Source organism: Salmo salar, chromosome 06 (assembly GCF_965601325.2).
Source record: "Salmo salar chromosome 06, fSalSal1, whole genome shotgun sequence".
Classification (NCBI taxonomy): Eukaryota; Metazoa; Chordata; class Actinopteri; order Salmoniformes; family Salmonidae; genus Salmo; species Salmo salar.
Genome location: NC_138296.1, coordinates 38,523,382 through 38,547,432, shown reverse-complemented (window position 1 = coordinate 38,547,432; position 24,051 = coordinate 38,523,382). Strand labels below are relative to the sequence as shown.

General features: G+C 43.3%; 1 protein-coding gene across 1 annotated transcript; it reads left to right on the top strand.

Moving 5' to 3' along the window:
* The first annotated feature begins 5,730 nt into the window (after window positions 1-5,730).
* LOC106607118 (putative ATP-dependent RNA helicase DDX17) lies at window positions 5,731-23,864 on the top strand. Its single transcript, XM_045720429.2, has 13 exons — window positions 5,731-6,189; window positions 9,056-9,212; window positions 9,516-9,612; window positions 9,801-9,934; window positions 10,513-10,578; window positions 10,668-10,809; window positions 10,946-11,106; window positions 18,022-18,194; window positions 18,351-18,461; window positions 18,614-18,675; window positions 18,802-18,861; window positions 21,939-22,166; window positions 22,290-23,864. Exons 1-13 carry the CDS (start codon window positions 6,134-6,136, stop codon window positions 22,775-22,777), a joined length of 1,935 nt encoding a protein of 644 aa, XP_045576385.1. The 5' UTR covers window positions 5,731-6,133; the 3' UTR covers window positions 22,778-23,864.
* The last annotated feature ends 187 nt before the right edge of the window (window positions 23,865-24,051 follow it).

Sequence of the window (24,051 nt, the reverse complement as noted above, 5' to 3'; positions counted from 1 at the left end):
TATGTGGTGTCTAGTTGGGTGGAGAAGAGGTTGGGGACTTGAAATCGGTGAAAGTAACTCAAAGTGGACTCGTGATGATTGTGTGTCTTCCGCTCAGAGGGATGGGGCGTTCCGCACCACGCTCCTCGGGATAAGAACGGTGACTTGCTTTGCTCTCCGGAGCAGGGCGCTGTTGAAAAGAGTGATAACTGGGGTGGCGTTAAGTGTTTGGGAGGATCAACTGAAATGGAAGATTCCTGGTGTCTGTGACGGCCGCCGTTTTGAGCAACGCAGCCCCGGTGGAGAGCATGGTGAAACAGAGAAGACACTGTCTGTCCTGCTGAGTTTTAAAGCAGTGTCTTTACCCGACAAAGTCAAGTTAGGATGTGTCAGTTATCCCGTGAGAGCTTTTCGCCCAAACCCATTATGGAGTTTAGGTGCCAAGCTCATAGTCATATTGCAGCACTGTGTATGATGGAGATTCCTAGATGTGAGAAGTGTGCAGGAGGGCATGAAACAAAGGAATGTGTAGTATTGGTGGAAAGAGCTGTGTGTTACCTGTAAGGGTACACATGGTGCTGGAGATCAGAAGTGTCTGGGGAGAGAAAGGCAGGTAAAGAGATCGGGGCGAGTGATCCTAAGAGAGTCCCTGTGAGTAGGCCGAGGCCCAGAATGATAGGAATAACGTGCTTCAGTGCGGTTGGTTTCTTAGCGTTCATAGCCAATCAACTGTACCACAGAAATGGAATGTAAATCACAGAAAATAGATGTTGTGGTGGCAGCTGCAGAGAAGTACTTCAGTGTACGAGATTTTACTGCAGAAGTGTCCCGTCCACACAGGCTGCCGGCCTAGTGTAGGATCAGATAGGGCCAAGAATTGGAATAGTGGCGAAGTTTTCATGGGAGTAGGGTTAGTTAGTAGGGCAATTTCTCTTCCCTTTTCCCCATCCCTTTTTGGGTCACAAAGTGTAATGAACTCACATTCCAGAACAGTAGGCGGAAACACAGGACTAGATAAGAGAAATAGATGAATAGGGAGGCCGTGACCGGCCTTACAATCCAGTACCGTAGATGGCGGTGTATTTACCTTTCAGTTGGTTGCGATCCGCCAATACAAATTTAAAGAAGAAGAACTCTAGCTAGCATAGGGGAAGCAGAGTCAATGAGGGGTAATTTGTTTCCAATGGATCTGGATGGCGAGCTGGAAGAACAAGGACAAGGGCTTGAGGAAATAGCGATGTTAGCTAGCTATAATGAGAGGACGAGAAGGACAAAGGCTTCCGGAGTGGAAGAATATGGAAGGTGGATGGATGAATTAGAATCTATCCTAGTGGTGGCAGGTTGTGTAACGCCAGAAGCGGATGCAGTGTTTGATTTTGTTGGCGCGAGTGGAGTTGGTGAGAATGACAGGTGGACAACGGTGAGAAAGAAGAATGGAGCTAAAAGGGCTAGTTGGAAATGAAGATACATTTATTGTTGGAGTGCGTTTCACCAGCAAGGATGTTTTTTGGGTAACCCGTTTGTGGTCTCAAAGATGGTAAAGAACGCATTGGAAAAAGTGGAGTCGGTCAGAGTGACCAGAAGTGGTATGTTGTTGATTTTGTGTGTGTCACAAGAACAAAGGGAGGAAGCGCTGTGGCTCTACAAACTATCAACGTCTGACCCAAATGATAGATCGAAAAAAAGGAAAGCCAATTGTTATTGTCTTTTGATCAAGCGTTTCTCCCGACTCATGTAAAACTTGGGTATGTGAAACATGTGGTGAGACTGTATCTACAGAAGCTAGAGAAGTGAAGCTGTCCAGAAGTGTTACAATTGTAAAAAAAAATTGGACACATGACAAGTGTTTGTCGAAGGAATAAATATGTTGTAGTTGAAGAGTCAGATGAAGCACATTGCTGTAATTGTGATGGGAATCACGTTCCCAAGTTCCTGGAGTGCCCTGTAAGGATGAAAGAGGTCACGGTAGCTAGGATCAGGGCTATCCAGGAGGTCTCCTATGTGGAGGCAGTGAAAATAGCTGAAAGAGCAAGTGGAGATGAGATGGCAGTGGATGCCCCACAGCCTGCAGTGAATGCAGTTTAGGAGAAGGATCCCGAAACACTAACAGTGAAGAAGGTGGACTTTGTTGCGTTTATTGCACAAGTGATAAATTGAATGTCCTGATGAAAAATGAATGTCCTGCCCAGATTTCTATATTTATTTCAATCTCTCCCTATCCCTGTGCCCGCAGCATTCTTTTCCTCTCTCGACAAGCTGACCAGACGGTTTATCTGGCATGGCAAAACCCCGAGGGTTAGCCTGGACAAACTGACCCTTGATTACGGTCAAGGGGGCTTAAACCTCCCCAATTTTAGAATGTACTACTGGGCTGCACAGTCTAGGTTTCTGGCTCAGAGGTTTGACAATGGTCCCTCTCCCTCATGGTTGAACATTGAAAAGCTTGAGGTGAATGATGACACAGGGGCAGAATTGTTTTACAAATGGGACAGAAAATCTATAAAAACCATCACAGACAACCCTTTAATCATACATTCTGTCCTGGCATGGTGCAAACTGCATGAGCTGTTCAGACGAGAGGTATTTCTTTCCCCTAAAACCCCTCTATGGAACAATAGATTGATCCCTATGTTTTTCCAGAATAGTAACTTTAGACCATGGTCTGATAATGGGATCACTCTTCTGGAACACTGTTATGAGGGAGTTCTTATGTCTTTTGATCAGCTGAAACAGAAATACCACTTGTCTAACAGGGACTTCTTTAGCTACCTACAACTACGAAACTTTATTAGGGTGACTCTCAAGGGACAATGGAACCTACCTAAGATGTCACCTATTGAACAACTCTGCCATGCAGACCAACCACTATTCAAGACCATTTCCCGTGTTTACGATGCTCTTATGTCAGGACTAACGCTGCCTGAGCTAGATAAAGCCCGACTTAGATGGGAAAAAGATCTGGGTATTGATCTTGATGAGGGTCTATGGAGTGACCTATGCAGGGATGGTGTTACATCCACATTGAACTCCAGATACAGACTGATCCAGTTTAATTTCCTCCATCAGCTCTATATCACCCCATCTAGACTGCACAAGTTCAACCCTGATATCTCCTCCCTATGTTTTAGATGTGGCTCAGATGAAGGAACATTCCTCCATTCCACTTGGCAGTGTTCAAAGCTACACGGTTTCTGGCAGGAGGTATGCGATACCATATCCTCAATTCACGGGGTTGCATTCCCTTTAGATCCGGAGGTCTGTCTACTGGGTAACTTTACTAACACCAATCTTAGGCAAAGCCATACTACACTGCTCAAAAAAATAAAGGGAACACTAAAATAACACATCCTAGATCTGAATGAATGAAATAATCTTATTAAATACTTTTTTCTTTACATAGTTGAATGTGCTGACAACAAAATCACACAAAAATAATCAATGGAAATCCAATTTATCAATCCATGGAGGTCTGGATTTGGAGTCAAAATTAAAGTGGAAAACCACACTACAGGCTGATCCAACTTTGATGTAATGTCCTTAAAACAAGTCAAAATGAGGCTCAGTAGTGTGTGTGGCCTCCACGTGCCTGTATGACCTCCCTACAATGCCTGGGCATGCTCCTGATGAGGTGGCGGATGGTCTCCTGAGGGATCTCCTCCCAGACCTGGACTAAAGCATCCGCCAACTCCTGGACAGTCTGTGGTGCAACTTGTCCAGTCTGTGGTGCAACTTGGTGGATGGAGCGAGACATGATGTCCCAGATGTGCTCAATTGGATTCAGGTCTGGGGAACGGGCGGGCCAGTCCATAGCATCAACGCCTTCCTCTTGTAGGAACTGCTGACACACTCCAGCCACATGAGGTCTAGCATTGTCTTGCATTAGGAGGAACCCAGGGCCAACCGCACCAGCATATGGTCTCACAAGGGGTCTGAGGATCTCATCTCGGGACCTAATGGCAGTCAGGCTACCTCTGGCGAGCACATGGAGGGCTGTGCGGCCCCCCAAAGAAATGCCACCCCACACCATGACTGACCCACCGCCAAACCGGTCATGCTGGAGGATGTTGCAGGCAGCAGAACGTTCTCCACGGCGTCTCCAGACTCTGTCACGTCTGTCACATGTGCTCAGTGTGAACCTGCTTTCATCTGTGAAGAGCACAGGGCGCCAGTGGCGAATTTGCCAATCTTGGTGTTCTCTGGCAAATGCCAAACGTCCTGCACGGTGTTGGGCTGTAAGCACAACCCCCACCTGTGGACGTTGGGCCCTCATACCACCCTCATGGAGTCTGTTTCTGACCATTTGAGCAGACACATGCACATTTGTGGCCTGCTGGAGGTCATTTTGCAGGGCTCTGGCAGTGCTCCTCCTGCTCTTCCTTGCACAAAGGCGGAGGTAGCGGTCCTGCTGATGGGTTGTTGCCCTCCTACGGCCTCCTCCACGTCTCCTGATGTACTGGCCTGTCTCCTGGTAGCGCCTCCATGCTCTGGACACTACGCTGACAGACACAGCAAACCTTCTTGCCACAGCTCACATTGATGTGCCATCCTGGATGAGCTGCACTACCTGAGCCACTTGTGTGGGTTGTAGACTCCATCTCATGCTACCACTAGAGTGAAAGCACCGCCAGCATTCAAAAGTGACCAAAACATCAGCCAGGAAGCATAGGAACTGAGAAGTGGTCTGTGGTCACCACCTGCAGAACCACTCCTTTATTGGGGGTGTCTTGCTAATTGCCTATAATTTCCACCTGTTGTCTATTCCATTTGCACAACAGCATGTGACATTTATTGTCAATCAGTGTTGCTTCCTAAGTGGACAGTTTGATTTCACAGAAGTGTGATTGACTTGGAGTTACATTGTGTTGTTTAAGTGTTCCCTTTATTTTTTTGAGCAGTGTATAAAGCTAACAGAAATATTGCTAGAGATTGCCAAGAAATGTATTGCCTTGAAATGGAAATCGGATTCCTCCCTGCCAGTTGCAATGTGACTATCGGAAGTTAATAGTTGTATCCCACTGGAGAAAATCACTTACTGCTTGAGGAATAAGTTAAAGACATTTTACAGAATTTGGCAACCTTTTAATGACTATATGGAGAATCTCCCCCCACATCACATTGATTGAATCTCTAGATAATCCTTATATAATGTTTCACACGTAATGTATAATATGTAGCTTACAGCAGGTGACCATATGATCCAATGTTTCATTATTATTATTTTTATTTTACTCTTTATTATGACTTTTATGTATTATGTATGGTTGTATATATAATTATTATTATTTTATTTTTTTGTTACGCTCGTCTGTTACTGTCACTTTGTCCTATTGTTGTCAAATATCTTTTCACTTTTGTTTTGAATGTGCTTAATTGGAAAATGCATAAATATAATATATTTTTAAAAAAAATTGCACTGGACAAACTAATATTTTTTTTTTAAAACAATTTGAAGAAACTAGACCTCATTGTGACAACGGCAAACATATTTCTGGATCTCCAGGACTTTACAGCCAAAATGTTTACAGGGAATACTGAATGAATATACTGAACCTTTGTAGGGATTTGAATATACATTCGAATCAGACTGAAGGAGTACAGTTTGTTTTATTTGCATTTGAATATTATAAGTATATTTTTTCACCCTTCCCTTCTCCATATTATTTTTGCGTTAAAGCTTATCAGTTTTCACCCCATCCAGTAGGTGGCGGCATGCACCTCTAATGTTGTTTGTGGACCGCCGTAATACCATAGAAGAAGAACTCTAGTTAGCTCAAGCTAATAACAACACTCGCTGCAGCGTATATAAATATTTGGCTGCAGTTTCCGAGACGTTTAGCTACCACCTGTTGGCGTTGGTTTGTAGTAGAAACAAAAACTAGATACTTGTTCTTTTGTAAAAAATAACACTTTATACACGTTCGTTCAATAATATTTAAACAAATGTTATCTGTTTCATATTTTTGTATAGCTAGCCAGCTAATGTTAACACAATAAGGGCCTTAACTAGCTAGAGTTGATCGCTTGACATTTTGAACGCGAGAATCTAAGGCTTGCCTGCAAAAACTTGCCCCTGTTCCAGCGGAGAAATAGATATTATATATATATATATATTTAGCGAACTAACTAGTTAGGTAGAAGTCAAGTGGTTTTTAAAATGAGGGGCGGTTCGTCGTATGGAGATCGGGACAGGGACCGTGGTCGCGACAGGGGGTAAGTCAGGCAGTTAGCTATTTACCTGGAAACCCAGAGATTAATTGCATTGATTTCCACGTCGGCATAAAAGTTTCCTCATACGACCTCTGCAAGCCAGAATGTTGAATGAAATTATATTTTAACTTACTATCACCTGAAGCATGGGCACAAGATGAAAATACATGTGTAGCAGTGTTGCTTCCTTCCTCGCCCCTACCTGGGCTCGAACCAGGGACCCTCTGCACACATCAACACCTGCCTCCCACGAAACGTTGTTCCTTATCGTTCCACAAAAGCCACAGCCCTTGGAGATCAAGGGAAACTACTTCAAGGTCTCAGAGCGAGTGATGTCACCGATTGAAACGCTATTAGCGCATACCCCTAAAACTAACTAGCCATTTCACACCGGTTACACTCACCCCCCCCCCCTTTTGACCTCCTTTTCCGCATCAACCAGTGATCCGGGTCACGGCACCAATGTAAGCTAGCCATTTCACACCGGTTACACATGCACGCCACGCAAGCATACATGGTTCTGGGCACTTTACAGGTGATATAAATCTACATGCGTTTTGATTTTGTGATTTTTATTACACTTTACTGTGGGTACAGTGCATTCGGGAAGTATTCAGACCCCTTGACCTTCTCCACGTTTTGTTATTCTTGTTCTAAAATTGATTAAATTGGTTGTTTCCCCTTATCAATCTACACACAATACCCCATAATGACAAAGAAAAACAGGTTTTGAATTTATTGGAAATGTATAAAAAAAAAGTTATATTACATTTACATAAGTATTCAGACCCTTTACTCAGTACTTTGGTAAAGCACCTTTGGCAGTGATTACAACCTCAAGTCTTCTTGGGTATGACGCAACAAGTGTGGCACACCTGTATTTGGGGAGTTTGTCCCATTCTTCTCTGCAGATTCTCTCAAGCTCTGTCGGGTTGGATGGGGAGCGTCGCTGCACAGCTATTTTCAGGTCTCTCCAGAGATGTTCGATCGGGTTCAAGTCCGGGCTCTGGCTAAGCCACTCAAGGACATTGAGACTTGTCCCGAAGCCACTCTTGCGTTGTCTTGGCTGTGTGCTTAGGGTCGATATCTTGTTGGAAGGTGAACCTTCACCCAGTCTGAGGTCCTGAGCGTTCTGGAGCAGGTTTAAATCAAGGATCTCTCTGTACTTTGCTCCGTTCATCTTTCCCTTGATCCTGACTAGTGTCCGAGTCCCTGCCACTGAAAAACATTCCCGCAGCAGGATGCTGCCACCACCATGCTTCACCGAAGGGATGGTGCCAGGTTTCATCCAGACCCGACGCTTGACTTCAGGCCAAAGAGTTCGATGTTGGATTCATCAGACCAGAGAATCTTGTTTCTCATGGTCTGCGTCCTTTAGGTGCCTTTTGGCAAACTAAGCGGGCTGTCATGTGCCTTTTACTGAGGAGTGGCTTCTGTCCAGCCACTCTACCATAAATGCCTGATTGGTGGAGTGCTGCAGAGATGGTTGTCGTTCTGGAAGGTTCTCCCATCTCCACAGAGGAACTCTAGAGCTCTGTCAGAGTGACCATTGGGTTCTTGGTCACCTCCCTGACCAAGGCCCTTCTCCCCCAATTGCTCAGTTTGGCCTGGGCGCCCAGCTCTAGGAACAGTCTTGGTGGTTCCAAACTTATTCCATTTAAGAATGATGGAGGCCACTGTGTTCTTGGGGACCTTCAATGCTGCAGAAATGTTTTGGTACCCTTCCCCAGATCTGTGCCCCAACACAATCCTGTCTCAGAGCTCTACGGACATTTCCTTCAACCTCATGGATTGTTTTTTACTCTGACATGCACTGTTAACTGTGGGACCCTATATAGACAGGGGTGTGCCTTTTACAGATCATGTCCAATCAATTTAATTTACCACAGGTGGACTCCAAGTTGTAGAAACATCTCAAGGATGATCAATGGAAACAGGATGCAAATGGCGACCCAGTCTATTTGCATTGCCCCCCCCCCTCCTTCTACGCTACTGCTACTCTCTGTTATCTATGCATAGTCACCTTAATAACTCTACCTACATGTACATATTACCTCAATTACCTCGACACCAGTGCCCCCGTATATACTTCCGCTATTGTTATTTACTGCTGCTCTTTAATTATTAGTTATTCCTATCTCTTACTTTTTTTAGGTGTATTCTTAAAACTGCATTGTTGGTTTAGGGCTTGTAAGTAAGCATTTCACTATAAGATCTACACCTGTTGTATTCGGTGCATGTTACAAATAACATTTGATTTGATTTGACCTGAGCTCAGTTTCGAGTCTCATAGCAAAGGGTCTAAATACTTATATAAATAAGGTATTTCTGTTTTTTATTTTTTCTAAATTAGCAAACATTTCTAAAAACCAGTTTTCTCTTTGTCATTATGGGGTGTTGTGTGTAGATTTTAGAATAATGCTGTAACGTAACAAAATGAAGGGGTCTGAATACTTTCCATTGTCTTGCATTCCCACTGTAAAAAGGACCAACAGTGGTAACCGGTAGAGTATGTCATTTTATTCAACATGCTGGTTTGTAGAGGTTGTGAGTGGAAACTTTCCTGATCCAAACACACATTTCTGCCCGATGTAGAATTCAATACAATTCAACATCGTGTTTCCAGTCAAGATAGCTATATCTCTATTCACTTTAGCTAATAAGAATATCTAACCAAAGATGGATAGCTACAATGAATCTATAAAGACCAGCTACTTAGCTAGCTTGCTATGTAATCCTCTTCATACCCTTTGGGACCAATGGACAAAATGTGATTCCTCCAATTCTTTCTGTCCTTGGCAAATGTTGTGTACAGTGAGTCTAGCTTGAGGTAATCAAATACTAATCTATGTGCTTGTCATCTTGTTAGGAGTCCTCGTTTTGGTTCTAGCAGAGGTCCCCCTCCCAACAAGAAGTTTGGGAACCCAGGGGAGCGTTTGCGTAAGAAGAAATGGGACCTAAACGAGCTTCCAAAGTTTGAGAAGAACTTTTACAATGAACATCCAGATGTCCAGCGCATGAGCCAGGTATTTCACCACACCAGTGTGCTTCAGTCATGGAGAACCACAGGTGTGTGTGCATTTCTTACTGCACAGTCCAGTAGACCTACTATGACATCTGATTCAACTAATCAAGGGTTTGATGTTTAGTGAATCTGGTTTATTTGTGCTGGGCAGTCTGCACACTCTTGGTCCACACTAAGATTGAACAGCGCTGCCCTACACTCTTATTGACTTAGGTTGCAGTTGTTGCCAGATGTGCCACCCTTGACACTATTGGTGGACAGTTTTTCTTTCCTATTGTCTCAGATATTGTTTTCTGTCTTTCAGTATGACTTGGAGGAGTTTCGCAGGAAGAAGGAGATCACTATCAGGGGGTCAGGCTGCCCGAAACCTGTCAGTAGCTTCTCCCAGGCCCATTTTCCCCGTAAGTACAAACACTTTTCAGTACAAGTGAACTGCCCTGGCGTCATTGTGAATATGCATATCGTTTTCACCTCTGGGAAACATCTATTCTGGCAGGTGATGTGGCCAACTGAACCTTAGTTTTGTTAACCATTGCAATTTATAGTTATTTAGTTATGCTTATAAGATGTTCTTATCCACAACACCCAGAGTATGTGATGGATGTGCTGATACAGCAGAACTTTAAGGAGCCCACAGCTATCCAGGCACAAGGCTTCCCTCTGGCCCTGAGTGGCAGGGACATGGTGGGCATCGCACAGACAGGTTCCGGGAAAACCTTATCGGTGAGATGCAGCAATAGCTCCGTCATCATACATTCACAAGAACCGAACAGGATGAACAAAAAGTTACAGCAACACTTAGGAACAATAGCAGCATGCACACTGTTCACATCTGTAGACATTTTTATTAATTTGTCTTTCTGCCCATTTTTACACATACCCCTGTGTTTACTGCCATACAATATCCTCAGTTATCTTGTCTTCCTTCTAGAGCCTGACCGATATGTGTTTTTGGGGGTCCGATACAGATTCATCTTTTTTGAGGGGGACAAAACGTACCAATATGATATACCTGCAGATATACTGTTTTACAGTGGACAAATTTCTGTGAACATTTTCCACACTGACTTTTTAGAAATGGCCATCCAAAAGAGTAATTGTCTAAGAAATATGCTGCAAATGTTGATTTCTTACATTGTGACAGTAATGGCACATCATGAGAATGTCCACAAGTGTCCCTTTTTTCATCCTATTCGTTGAATATGGGTTATAGTGGAATTGATCGGGCTCTACTTCCTTCTATTATTAATCTCTCCTGCTTGATGTGGGGCGTTTATCCCCATGTTGTTGTGTCTCCTCAGTATCTCCTGCCTGCCATTGTGCACATAAACCACCAGCCCTACCTAGAAAGAGGAGACGGACCAATCGTAAGTAATCCATTTTGGATGAATCTGACAGCAAAATGTATTATATTCAGGGAGTGTTTTTTTTCTATCCCTGTCCTGTCCCTGTGCAGTGTTTGGTTCTGGCACCAACTCGAGAGCTGGCCCAGCAGGTTCAGCAAGTGGCGCATGAATACGGCAAGTCATCACGCATCAAGAGCACCTGTGTCTACGGGGGAGCGCCCAAGGGACCCCAGATCCGTGACCTGGAGAGAGGTAAGGAGGCTCCTCTGGATAAAGGCCTACACACTAGTCACTATAACCTATACGCTGAAGATAATCCATACTCTTTTCCATTACGCATGTCTGTCTAAACCAGAGAAACCTACCCTGCTCTCTGTCTCCCTCCCAGGTGTTGAGATCTGCATCGCCACCCCGGGTCGTCTCATTGACTTCCTGGAGGCAGGGAAGACCAACCTACGGCGCTGCACCTACTTGGTGCTGGACGAGGCTGACAGAATGCTGGACATGGGCTTTGAGCCACAGATCCGCAAGATTGTTGACCAGATTAGGGTGAGCAGGGTTCTCTAGTCACTCAAGCAAAGTGACCCTCATTTTACAGATGTGATTACCTTGTCTCTTTCCAATGCATTAGCTACACATTGACGCATTTCAGGCCTGCCTAGACCATATACACTGAGTAGGGCTGTCCCTCACTACAAAAAAATATTGGTTGACCGAGAGTCATGTTCCTTCGACCAATCGATTGGTCAAAATGTTGAAACTTATTTTTCCATATATAGACACACACTATGTGTTTCAATAAAATAAACTACATACAGTGGCTTGCAAAAGTATTCACCCCTTTGGCATTTTTCCTATTTTGTTGTCTTACAACCTGGAATTAAAATGGATTTTGGGGGGGTTTGTATCATTTGATTTACACAACATGTCTACCACTATGGAGATGCAAAATATTTTTTATTGTGAAACAAACAAGAAATAAGACAAAAAAACTGAACTTGAGTTTGCATAACTATTCACAAAGTCAGTACTTTGTAGAACCACCTTTTGCAGCAATTATAGCTGCAAGTCTCTTGGGGTATGTCTCTATAAGCTTGGCACATCTAGCCACTGGGAGTTTTGCCTTTTCTTCAAGGCAAAACTGCCCCAGCTCCTTCAAGTTGGATGGGTTCCGCTGGTGTACAGCAATCTTTAAGTCCTACCACAGATTCTCAATTGGATTGAGATCTGGGCTTTGACTAGGCCATTCCAAGACAGTTAAATGTTTCCCCTTAAACCACTCGAGTGTTGCTTTAGCAGTATGCTTAAGGTCATTGTCCTGCTGGAAGGTGAACCTCCGTCCCAGTCTCAAATCTCTTGAAGACTGAAACAGGTTTCCCTCAAGAATTTCCCTGTATTTAGCGCCATCCATCATTCCTTCAATTCTGACCAGTTTCCCAGTCCCTGTCGATGAAAACATCCCCACAGCATGATGCTGCCACCACCATGCTTCACTGTGGGTATGGTGTTCTCGGGGTGATGGAGGTGTTGGGTTTGCGCCAGATATAGTGTTTTCCTTGATGGCCAAAAAGCTAAATTTTAGTCTCATTTGACCAGAGTACCTTCTTCTATATGTTTGGGGAGTCTCCCACATGCCTTTTGGCGAACACCAAACGTGTTTGCTTATTTTTTTCTTTAAGTAATGGCTTTTTTCTGGCCACTCTTCCGTAAAGCCCAGCTCTGTGGAGTGTACGGCTTAAAGTGGTCCTATGGACAGATACTCCAATCTCCGCTGTGGAGCTTTGCAGCTCCTTCAGGGTTATCTTTGGTCTCTTTTTTGCCTCTGAGTAATGCCCTCCTTGCATGGTCCATGAGTTTTGGTGGGCGGCCCCCTCTTGGCAGGTGTGTTGTGGTGCCATATTCTTTCCATTTTTTAATAACGAATTCAATGCTGCTACGTAGGATGTTCAAAGTTTCTGATGTTTTTTTATAACCCAACCCTGATCTGTACTTCTCCACAACTTTGTCCCTGACCTGTTTAGAGAGCTTCTTTGTCTTCATGGCGCCGCTTGCTTGGTGGTGCCCATTGCTTAGTGGTGTTGTAGACTCTGGAGTCTTTCAGAACAGGTGTATATATAAAGAGATCATGTGACACTTAGATTGCCCACAGGTGTACTTTATTTAACCAATTATGTGACTTCTGAAGGTAATTGGTTGCACCAAATCTTATTTAGGGGCTTCATAGCAAAGGGGGTGAATGCATATGCACACACCACTTTACTGTTTTGTGTTGTTTTTTTAGTTTTTTTTAAACAAGTAATGTTTTTCATTTAACTTCACCAATTTGGACTATTTTGTGTATGTCCATTACATGAAATCCAAATAAAAATCTATTTTAATTACAGGTTGTAATGCAACAAAATAGGGAAAACGCCAAGGGGATGAATACTTTTGCAAGGCACTGTGTGCACTGAGCTTGTCTGATGCTTTAAGCACACTGTTTGATTAAATAATTAAGACACGACTGGCGCAAATTGTCTCACTCTCCTCCCTATTGTAGCAAAAAGGCACCACAGCAAGTGTTAATTGCGCTGTCCGTGCTGAAGCTGTAATGTTATTTCAGCTTTTTAATTTCATACTTGTTTCTGACCGAAAAGTTCTGTTACCAAAATCCCTAATTTGTTTAGGAAAAATATTCCCTCAACCCTCGTTCTCTTAGGGATAGCCCCCCTTTTTTTCAATTTTTGCCTAAATTACATACCCAACTCTAACTGCCTGTAGCTCAGGCCCTGAAGCAAGGATATGCATATTCTTGGTAACATTTGAAAGGAAACACTTTGAAGTTTGTGGAAATGTGAATTGAATGTAGGAGAATATTAACACAATAGATCTGGTAGAAGAAAATACAAAGAAAAAAAACAAGTTTTTTTCTACCATCATCTTTGAAATGCAACAGAAAGGTCGCACTTCCAGCCATCACTCTGGTTGTAATTCCGATGGTGTCCACAAGATGGAAGCAGTGTATGTGCAAAGTTTCAGACGAATAACTTGAAGTATGAGTGAACTACATAACATTTAGTGTGAAGTCACCCAGGTACATTTGGGCAAATCGTGAAGGAGACATTTGCATTCATATTACATTTTTCTGCAAGAATATCGTCAAATCTGTATACTTGGACTTTGATTTAGCTTTTCCAGTATTAGTAGCCATATTATCAGTTCAACATTTGCAAAACCACCAGTTTTCATAACTTCATAACTCTGAATATTCTTATAATTTTTGTCCAAAATGAAAAGGCATGCTGTCGTACAAGGTTAGTAGCTACATTTTACGACAGATACATGGTTTCCGGATACTCCCGTAAAGCCCAGCTCATTGGCTATCTAGCTAGCTTTGTTTGATCCCGATTGGTGCTTATTTGACAAAGTTAGAGTTGTTCAAGTGAAGACCACCCGTGTCATCTGCGTGCCATGAAGGCGTCGCTCTCTGACCAAATATGGTGTCCTATAGGATATACTACACCCCTAATGATATAGTGAAGTCTCGTTACGTTCTAGAATCTCTGAGGAATACATACGAACGCGATTTGACTGTTTGAAACAACGTTTAGGGTGAGATTTTCACAGATTCCTTTCTTTGCAAATTGAACGAGTGGAAATACAAAATCGATCATGCTATATGGACCTTTTTAGCATATGAAAAATTATTTTATCTAACAAAACGACACTTCATGTTATCTCTGGGACCCTTTGTATGATAAAACAGAGCAAGATTTCAGAATGTACAGTTGAAGTCGGAAGTTTGCATACACTTAGGTTGGAGTCATTAAAACTCGTTTTTCAACCACTCCACAAATTTCTTGTTAATAAACTATAGTTTTGGCAAGTCGGTTAGGACATCTACTTTCTGCATGACACAAGTAATTTTTCCAACAATTGTTTACAGACAGATTATTTCACTTATCATTCGCTGTATCACAATTCCAGTGGGTCTGAAGTTTACATACACTAAATTGACTGTGCCTTTAAACAGCTTGGAAAATTCCAGAAAATGATGTCATGGCTTTAGAAGCTTCTGATAGGCTAATTGACATAATTTGAGTCAATTGTACCTGTAGATGTATTTCAAGGCCTACCTTCAAACTCAGTGCCTCTTTGCTTGACATCATGGGAAAATCAAAATAAATCAGCATAGACCTCCACAAGTCTGGTTCATCCTTGGGAGCAATTTCCAAATGCCTGAAGGTACCACGTTCATCTGTACAAACAATAGTACGCAAGTATAAACACCATGGGACCACGCTGCCGTCATACCACTCAGGAAGGAGACGCGTTCTGTCTCCTAGAGATGAACGTACTTTGGTGCGAAAAGTGCAAATCAATCCCAGAACAACAGCAAAGGACCTTGTGAAGATGCTGGAGGAAACGGGTACAAAGGTATCTATATCCACAGTAAAACGAGTCTTATATCGACATAACCTGAAAGGCCGGAAGAAGCCACTGCTCCAAAACCGCCATAAAAAAAGCCAGGCTACGGTTTGCAACTGCACATGGGGACAAAGATAATACTTTTTGGAGAAATGTCCTCTGGTCTGATGAAATGAAAATAGAACTGTTTGGCCATAATGACCATCATTATGTTTGGAGGAAAAAGGGGGAGGCTTGCAAGCCGAAGAACACCATCCCAACCGTGAAGCACGGGGGTGGCAGCATCATGTTGTGGGGGTGCTTTGCTGCAGGAGGGACTGGTGCACTTCAGAAAATAGATGGCATCATGAGGAGGAAAATTAGGTGGATATATTGAAGCAACATCTCAAGACATCAGTCAGGAAGTTAAAGCTTGGTCGCAAATGGGTCTTCCAAATGGACAATGACCCCAAGCATACTTCCAAAGTTGTGGGAAAATGGCTTAAGGACAACAAAGTCAAGGTATTGGAGTGGCCATCACAAAGCCCTGACCTCAATCACATAGAACATTTGTGGACAGAACTGAAAAAGTGTGTGCGAGCATGGAGGCCTTACAAACCTGACTCAGTTACACCAGCTCCGTCAGGAGGAATGGGCCAAAATTCACCGAACTTATTGTGGGACGCTTGTGGAAGGCTACACGAAACGTTTGACCCAAGTTAAACAATTTAAGGCAATGGTACCAAATGCTAATTGAGTGTATGTAAACTTCTGACCCACTGGGAATGTGATGAAAGAAATAAAAGCTGAAATAAATCATTGTCTCTACTATTATTCTGACATTTCACATTCTTAAAATAAAGTCGTGATTCTAATTGACCTAAGACAGGGAATTTTTACTATGATTAAATGTCAGGAATTGTGAAAAACTGAGTTTAAATGTATTTGGCTAAGGTGTATGTAAACTTCGGACTTCAACTCTAAGTAGACATTTCACCTTCAGAGGTGAATTTACCAAACCTATCGCGGTGAAAAAAAGTGTTTTGTTGTTAGGAGCTCTCCTCAAACAATAGCATGGCAATTTTTTCGCAGTAATAGCTACTGTAAATTGGACAGTGCAGTTATATTAACAAGAATGTAAGCTTTCAGCTGATATTAGACACTTATATGTACTGACATTTGTTGTTTTTCTCTAAAATCTGCGATGGTGACACAAGGCGCTGCATGATTTACAACTGTCCTGTTGACGGGACGCCGATCCCTAAGAAGTTTAAGTGAAACAAGGAGGCATCGCATGCAGATGACCTATAGCCTATCATAATCACATCAATAAATTGGTTATAACAGTTGCTGTTAGATTACAATATTATTACCTTTTCTGACCATTTGGAACAGTGTAAACAGAAACTGTTCTAACGGGGGGAAAAATATATAAAGCCTTTTACAGCAGACTAAAACCAGTTTCATGCATTCGTAAATTGCGTTTTATTTATTATTTAGGCTAATTATTCAAAGCTCCCTTTGTTATTTAATTTGAAAGCTAAAATGCTTGTGATGACATGAATGAATGATTGATTGATACAAGAGCCTATATATTGAAATATAGGCCTAAGTAAGTTACGGTATTAAGACTAAACAGGATGTGCTCTTAGGCCTACAGCTCGATAGTGGTTATACAAAGCCTACTAATGATAACGACATTACTAATAATTGTAATATCAATAAGGAGGAGATCAATAAAAAGGAGGGTATAGGAGCGAGAGCTGCGTGCATATTATGTGACAAACAGGTGCTGTGAGATTACAATCACATTTTTCTGTCTGTTTGGAACAGTGTAAACAAAACTAAATAAGTAATACCAGTCTGTTCTAACAGGAAAAAAATTGTAACGCCTTTATTATAGCATGGCAAAGAATAAAAACAGCCGAATCTGTGAAATTGCTTTATCCGGCATTTTTCCATTGCATGAGGCTTGGTGCTCATGGAATCATTAGGCTATGAAACAAACACTCCAAACGCAACAGAAGCAAGATCGGTCTTATTTCTGTAGATATGTATGGATGATTTATAAAGCCTGGCACATTTAACAGTTAGGCTATTGATTATAGAATTAATTAAGTTGGGGTTTCCTCTCCTCAATTTTCTTAGACAATCAGGTTAAGGCTGTTTCCTCGTCGTTGCTGCTGCCTCAGCCGCATTGTTCTCAATCCCAATATGCCGGTTAATTTGCTATTATGCACATAGCAACATAGGGAAAGGTGCCGATTCTACAGCGCACTGAAGATTGTTTCAGAACCGCTGACAGGGACTGTATCCAACGCGGGAGAAAGCGGGTTTGTTATAATATTAGATTTATTAGTGTTGCACCATTATCTTTTACATAATATAACCATATACAATTTCAGTATCACGTCTTACAGTGATGGACTGTGCTCTTTCCATGACATAGTTTTCACCTGGTCAGTCTATGACCCCTTAACCCCTTATTGATGTCATCCACTATAATCAGTGTAGATGAAGGGGAGGCGACAGGTTTAAGAAGGATTTTTAAGCCTTGTGACAATTGCGACATGGATTGTGTATGTGTACCATTCAGAGGGTGAATGGGCAAGACAAAATATTTAAGTGCCTTTGAACGGGGTATGGTAGTAGGTGCAAGGCGCACCGGTTTGAGTGTGTCAAGAACTGCAACGCTGCTGAGTTTTTCACGCTCAACCGTTTCCCATGTCTATCAAGAATGATCCACCACCCAAAGGACATCCAGTCAACTTAACACATTAGAGTCCCTGTGGAACGTTCTCGACACCTTGTAGTCCATGCCCCGATGAATTGTGGCTGTTCTGAGGGCAAAAAGGGTTGCCACTCAATATTAGGATGGTGTTCCTAATGTTTTGTACACTCAGTGTATATTTCTGTAGATAGACTACTACAAATTCTTCATTCCAAATGGCTAGTGGTTTCTAGTCTATGTCCCCAAACTGCTGCTATACTGTAATAAAACATCTGATACTGCTGCTAGCTACTGCAAAATGCGCTTCCATTTTTTGTCAAGAGTTTCTAATGCCGCTCTCATCCCAGCCTGACAGGCAGACCCTGATGTGGAGTGCCACCTGGCCCAAGGATGTGCGGCAGCTAGCAGAGGACTTCCTGAAGGACTATGTCCAGATCAACGTGGGAGCCCTGGAGCTGAGCGCCAACCACAACATCCTGCAGATTGTGGACGTGTGCACGGAGAGTGAGAAGGACAACAAGTGAGGCTAATACTTGTTCACTCTACTCCACTGAAACATTAGCGTTAGTGAATGGGACTGTGTTGATGTAGACTGATGAGGCTTGGTCGTAGACCGACGTAACTAACTCTCCAAAGAGCTTTCATTGGCTAACATGTTCGCTCTCCTTCTCCCCAGGCTGCTCCAGCTGATGGAGGAGATCATGGCTGAGAAGGAGAACAAGACCATCATCTTTGTGGAGACCAAGAAACGCTGCGACGATCTGACCCGCAGAATGAGACGCGATGGGTGAGCGAGGGAAAGGAACACACACACACACACTCTGGGAGTAATTAATTGATTCCATTGAATATAAAATACTTCTGGTCATGGGGTTGTACTACTTCATAACAATTCCCAGTTTTCTGATCATCAAGCTGACAGGTTGGTTTGCTCCTCAGGTGGCCAGCGATGTGTATCCATGGTGACAAGACTCAGCCGGAGAGAGACTGGGTGCTGACAGGTAAGACGTGGTTTATTACGAGTATTATATGGGCTAGTATAGGGCTAATTGGTATTGGTTGTTGTCGTGACGCCTTCCTTTGTGACCCTCAGCTGATCTCTTGGCATTTCCTCTCTCCTTCTATAGAGTTCCGTAGTGGCAAGGCTCCTATTCTTATTGCTACTGATGTGGCCTCACGTGGTTTGGGTATGTACTGTGTGCTCAGAATAAAAGCACAGTCCCTCGGCATGAATACAAACCCTCAATGGGCTATGAGTAGGACACCTAATTGTGCTTAGATGTACAGTATACTAGCCTCATTGCATGTAAGAAACCCAAGAAATGTATAGATTTATTGAATTCATGAAATGGCCTCTACAAAACACATTGAAGCAGATTTCTGTGAGTACTGTTGCCACTTTGTTTAATGTGAAGTGTGGCTTTCTTGTCAGTAGTACTTTTTAGATACAGAATATGTATTTAAGAAGTATGCCTTATTTCTGTAACTAATTTTTCTTTGTGGAATGCCACGTCCCTTGAATAACAGGGCTAGAAAAATCCAACCATTGAAAAAACATATAGTAATTTGAGCTACCTTTTGTCAGTGTGTGTGTGAAGTATGAACTTAAAATAACGGGTATGGAGAGTGATGCACCCCCTTATGGCAATCAATTTTTATAACCAAATTTTGTTTTGTTTCTGTGTTCATTTATTTTCTTTCATTTTGTTTTTGTTTGTTTCCAAGTCTCTCTTCCGGCACTAGAAGCGCACAGGCCCACTGGAGCCTGCAGCCGGACCTAGGCATGACTAATCGAGCCTGAGTTGCGGAGAGAAACACAGGGGAGAGGAGGCCTGATTTATCAATCACAGACACAGACATCTCTCCGAAAACCCAGAACAGAGCCCTCAAAAAAACTCTCCCCCTTCCAGCAAACTGACTGCCTGGACGACAGAGGGGGGGGGGGGAGGGTTCTGCTGGGATTCCAAATTTTAAACTGGGGCGGGGCGGTCAGCTCAGAGGGCCAAGAGGGGGGCGGCCTCCCACAAGCTATGCCATCAGCCTGCAACAGTAACGCACCATATGTAGTTCCTTTCATAAATGACACTAATATAGCTACCCAATGCTAAGCAGGTTTGTTTCACTAAACAGCTTTAAAGTTTTCAGAGGATTTCTCCATTCCCTTTGCTAATATGGAGTGTTTTCAAAAAGCCCTAGTTAGACATCTTTGAAGATACTAAATGAGGCTTGGCATCATTGGAGATCAATTGATTGATAAGTAGTTTGCCAGAAACATTCTTAAAGTAATTCTAGCTTACAGTATAGCTAGTCTTAAATGTAGACAAATAATTTCCCCAGAGGTTAATAGATACAGTGGTGCGTTACAAGAAGACAGGAAAAGGCGGCAGGCCAAGCATTTGTCGCTTTGCTGGAGGCTCCCCTCTAAACTGCCCCTGCAGCCCCCTATGCAGCCTGACACCCCCACCACTGGCTGTGCCGGCCTCTCCCTCTGCGGGCGTCATGTCTGGTCCTGGCTGGCAGGAGTCCTGGCCTGAAGGAGCCTCTCTATATATCCCCCCCCCCCCTCTCTCTGTCTCTCTATCCCTCCTTCTCTCTGCCCACCCCTTAATCTATCACACTTTAGTCCATTTACTTGTTCATAGTCCACTGTTTAGAGAGACATTCTCTTTCTACCTCGCCCTATGCTTATTCTGACCCTGGTCATGTGATCCCTTGGCCTTCTTCCCAAATCTGTCATGCGTTCATCTCTTTACTTCAAATATCGAATGACTCTCCGTGTGCATCATACAAAGACAACCCAGACCTGTAGATTCAGAAAAATGGAAACGTTCTACCTGCACTCAGCAAACCCCAGTCAGAATCATGTCCTGACGTCTGTATATTCGCCCCTCTACAAATGCTCACGTTCCCTGGCAAAGCCCCTTAATGTTGAGTATTTTAGCTCCCCAAAACCTCCACATCGCCACCCCAGTGTCTGTTTCTTGTTACTGCACTTGAACCCCTGGGCTCCTGGACACGCTGTCAGTCTGGGAAGGACCTGGGGGGACTTCCCTGGGTCTCTTCCATTTGTCTCCTCTGAACAGATTTCTACCAAAGACCTTGGATAATCTCAACAACAACCCCAGAAAATATCCCCCAAACTAGAATTAAACATCAGGTATTCGCTAGAAACAGGAGAGGATGCTTACCATACAGGTAGTTACAGTAAGTCCATATTTAGACCCCTGAAGTCACATTGAAGTACCCAACAGTACAGAAACAGTAGCCCAATTTCCCCTATTCATGCCCCTGATGACGTGAAGAGGCAGAGCAAGGGTGTGGTGTCAGACCCAGTCCAGCCTGGGTTCTGGCTCTGCCACTCCAGTTGGGAGGGATGTGTGGAGGAGTGATGGGAGGGGGGAGGACCCATGTTGTCCTCCTCACTCTCCTACCCCTACAGACCTCCCAGGACTGGTCGGGGGGACAGAGGGCACTAACCTTGTAAGTCATCTCTAATACGGGGTAAGTACCTCACCCCACCTTCCCTGTTCCCATCCACCTCATCGGTCCGTAAGAAAAAGGAGACATTTTTAACCCACAGCAGTGTTTTCAGAGCCCTATGTCAACTGTAATGAGAAACAGACTTTAAAAAATGTTAAATTCCACCCTTTAAAGAAATCTTACCCTTTGCCCGTTTTGTCAATGGATCCAGATATACCCCATTTATTTATTTGGAGTTTCAGCCCCACTCAAAATGGGGATGTTCAAACCCTATTTGTAATTATTTAGTCTATCTGGTATTGATTGGCTGTTATTGTTACGTTTTGGTCACGAAGAAGCGGTATATTCAGTGCTTGACCGAAAGCATTTGAAATATATAGTGGCTGGAAAACTGAGGAGCCCATTGTATTTTTTGAGGAACATAGTGTATTGGTTAACAAATAATATTGACAGTATTGTAGTTATGTTGGGGTAAGTAGGATTTAAGTGTTTCTGCATTATGTACCGATTACATTGTTCACTAGACAGGTAAGTGAGGTTTCAGAGTTTGATCTGTGTCTTATGGGTATTGTCTGTACCAAGTACATTTCTAGTTTTGCTTGGTGCACAAAGCAAACATCTTAAAATAGGAATAAATGAACTCTCCATTCCTCTCCCCGACCTTTCCACAGGTGGCATATTGTTGTGAAATGTTTCTATCAAATCAATGCTGCTTTTCCTAACTTGTCCTTGTCTCTTCTCCCTCCCCATTGACTAACCCTCCCTACCCAACTCCTAACCCAAGATGTGGAGGATGTCAAATTTGTCATCAATTATGACTACCCAAACTCCTCTGAGGACTACATCCACCGTATCGGCCGTACTGCCCGTAGCACCAACAAGGGTACAGCCTACACATTCTTCACCCCGGGCAACCTTCGTCAGGCCCGTGAGCTCATCCGTGTCCTAGAGGAGGCCCGGCAGGCCATAAACCCCAAGCTGCTGCAACTGGTCAACACTGGCCGTGGAGGAGGTGAGAGAATGAGGGAGAGCCTTCAAGGGAAATGTCTGGGGGGAAAGAGTTGCCCCTCTAGATTTTTTTTAAGGTATTTGCAGCATTTTATAACTGACTTCATCTTCTCTCTTTGCAATACAGGAGGCAGGTCACGTTTCCGTGGCAACGGCTCCAACGCCAACAACCCCAACCTGATGTATCAGGATGAGTGCAACCGGCGCATGCGCACCGTGGGCAGCAAAGACAGCCGGGGGAGCAGCAGCGGCACGGGGAGCAGCAGCAGCATCAGCCGCGACAGCCGAGATGGAGGGAGCAGCCGTGCCGGGGACAGGTCGTCCTCTTCCTACAGGAGCAGCAGGGACAGCCGCAGCTATGGCTCCAGCTCCTCCTACAGCCAGTACCAGAGCGGGAGCAGCCAGTACAAGTCCGGGAGCAGCAATGGGGGGCAAGATCAGTCAGCGGGGCAGTTTGGTTCAGTCAGCAGGTCCAGTAAGCCCCCTCCACCCCCCTCAGGGCCGCAGCCCCTCATGGCCCAGAAGTTTACCCCAGCCCAGCCCATGATGGGATTAATGGGGCACTCGCCCTTCCAGTTTGCTCCCCCACCCCCTCCAACCTCACAGAGGAAGTAAAGCTGGGGCTAGCCCTCACCACACATGCATACAATCCCCAACATCAACCAGAAAAGTCAGTTGTTAGGATTTAGTTTGTCAGGATTTGAGATTCTGGAGTAGTGTGCTTGAAATCTTGGCCTTAGCTGACATAAATCCAGAAGTGTTTTGTTAGATTGGTGAGCGTTAAAAATACAAAGTCAGCCGATTTGTTGTGGACATTCAACATTCCAATAATGAACTTGCCTGACATCAGTGCTTTGAAAGGATTTGTTTAAGCATTAAAATAGCTGTACAAATGCAGATTGTCCTTTGAGTAGTTAGACCACAATTGAAGTGGAATACACTTGTGCTGAAATGTAATACTTATATATTTGTAGGTGATGAAAGCATTTCCATTGAAGTGCCGTCTAATTTCTTTCATGTTGCTTTTCCCACAAAATACATATTCAGTGCTGTCAACAGTTAAGTAACTTTTTCAGCATATTGTCCTCAAACGTAAAGGTTATTTCATTATTGTACAAACCGGCTTTCTTAGTATAGTGAGCTTCGAATTAGTTGTTTCAGTGAACAAATGTTATTTTGCCTTTCGGTGTACGAGGCAGGTGCTACCGTTTCTCAGCTCATTCAGATGTTGTGCTTTTGGTTCTTCAGCTTTAGTTAGTTTGCACATAAGTGATTATTTTCCCATTTAGAATTTCTCTGATAAAGGTGATTAGTAATTCAGTTCCAGGACAGTCTTTTGAAATATGGATAGACATTTCCTGTCATGAGGTAGTTATTCGACTTCAGTTTGTTCATTCAAACCTTTATATACACACTTATGTAGGTTACGTTATTTTAATTGTTTATTTTGTGGGATCATTCAACCCCTCGGTAGCTGGAGCATATAATTACATTTTTTGGATATTGTTTCTCTATTGAACCTGTCACACATGCTTGTTTCTTCCTAGTGTAGAGATGAATAGGTTTGTGCTTAGCTGCTTCTCTGTCCTTTCCATCTGTAGTTGAATCATTCTAGTATGTAGACAAGACCAACCTGTAAAATCACTTTTTTACTGTCTGGTTTCTGTTTTTCAGGTCTCAATAAAGCTTTTGAATGTTTAAAGTGTGTCTTAACATTTTGTTTCTGTACTCCACTAGGTGAGGTATTGATGGTGCGCCAACTAGTGCTCTTAAAACTACCATTGTGTGAATGAGCTTGGTTAAGATTGTCAGACTCCTACATCTTAATGACAACAGTTTAAACTAAGAAAAACAACTTAATACACATTTTCTATAATGTTCTCTTTGCA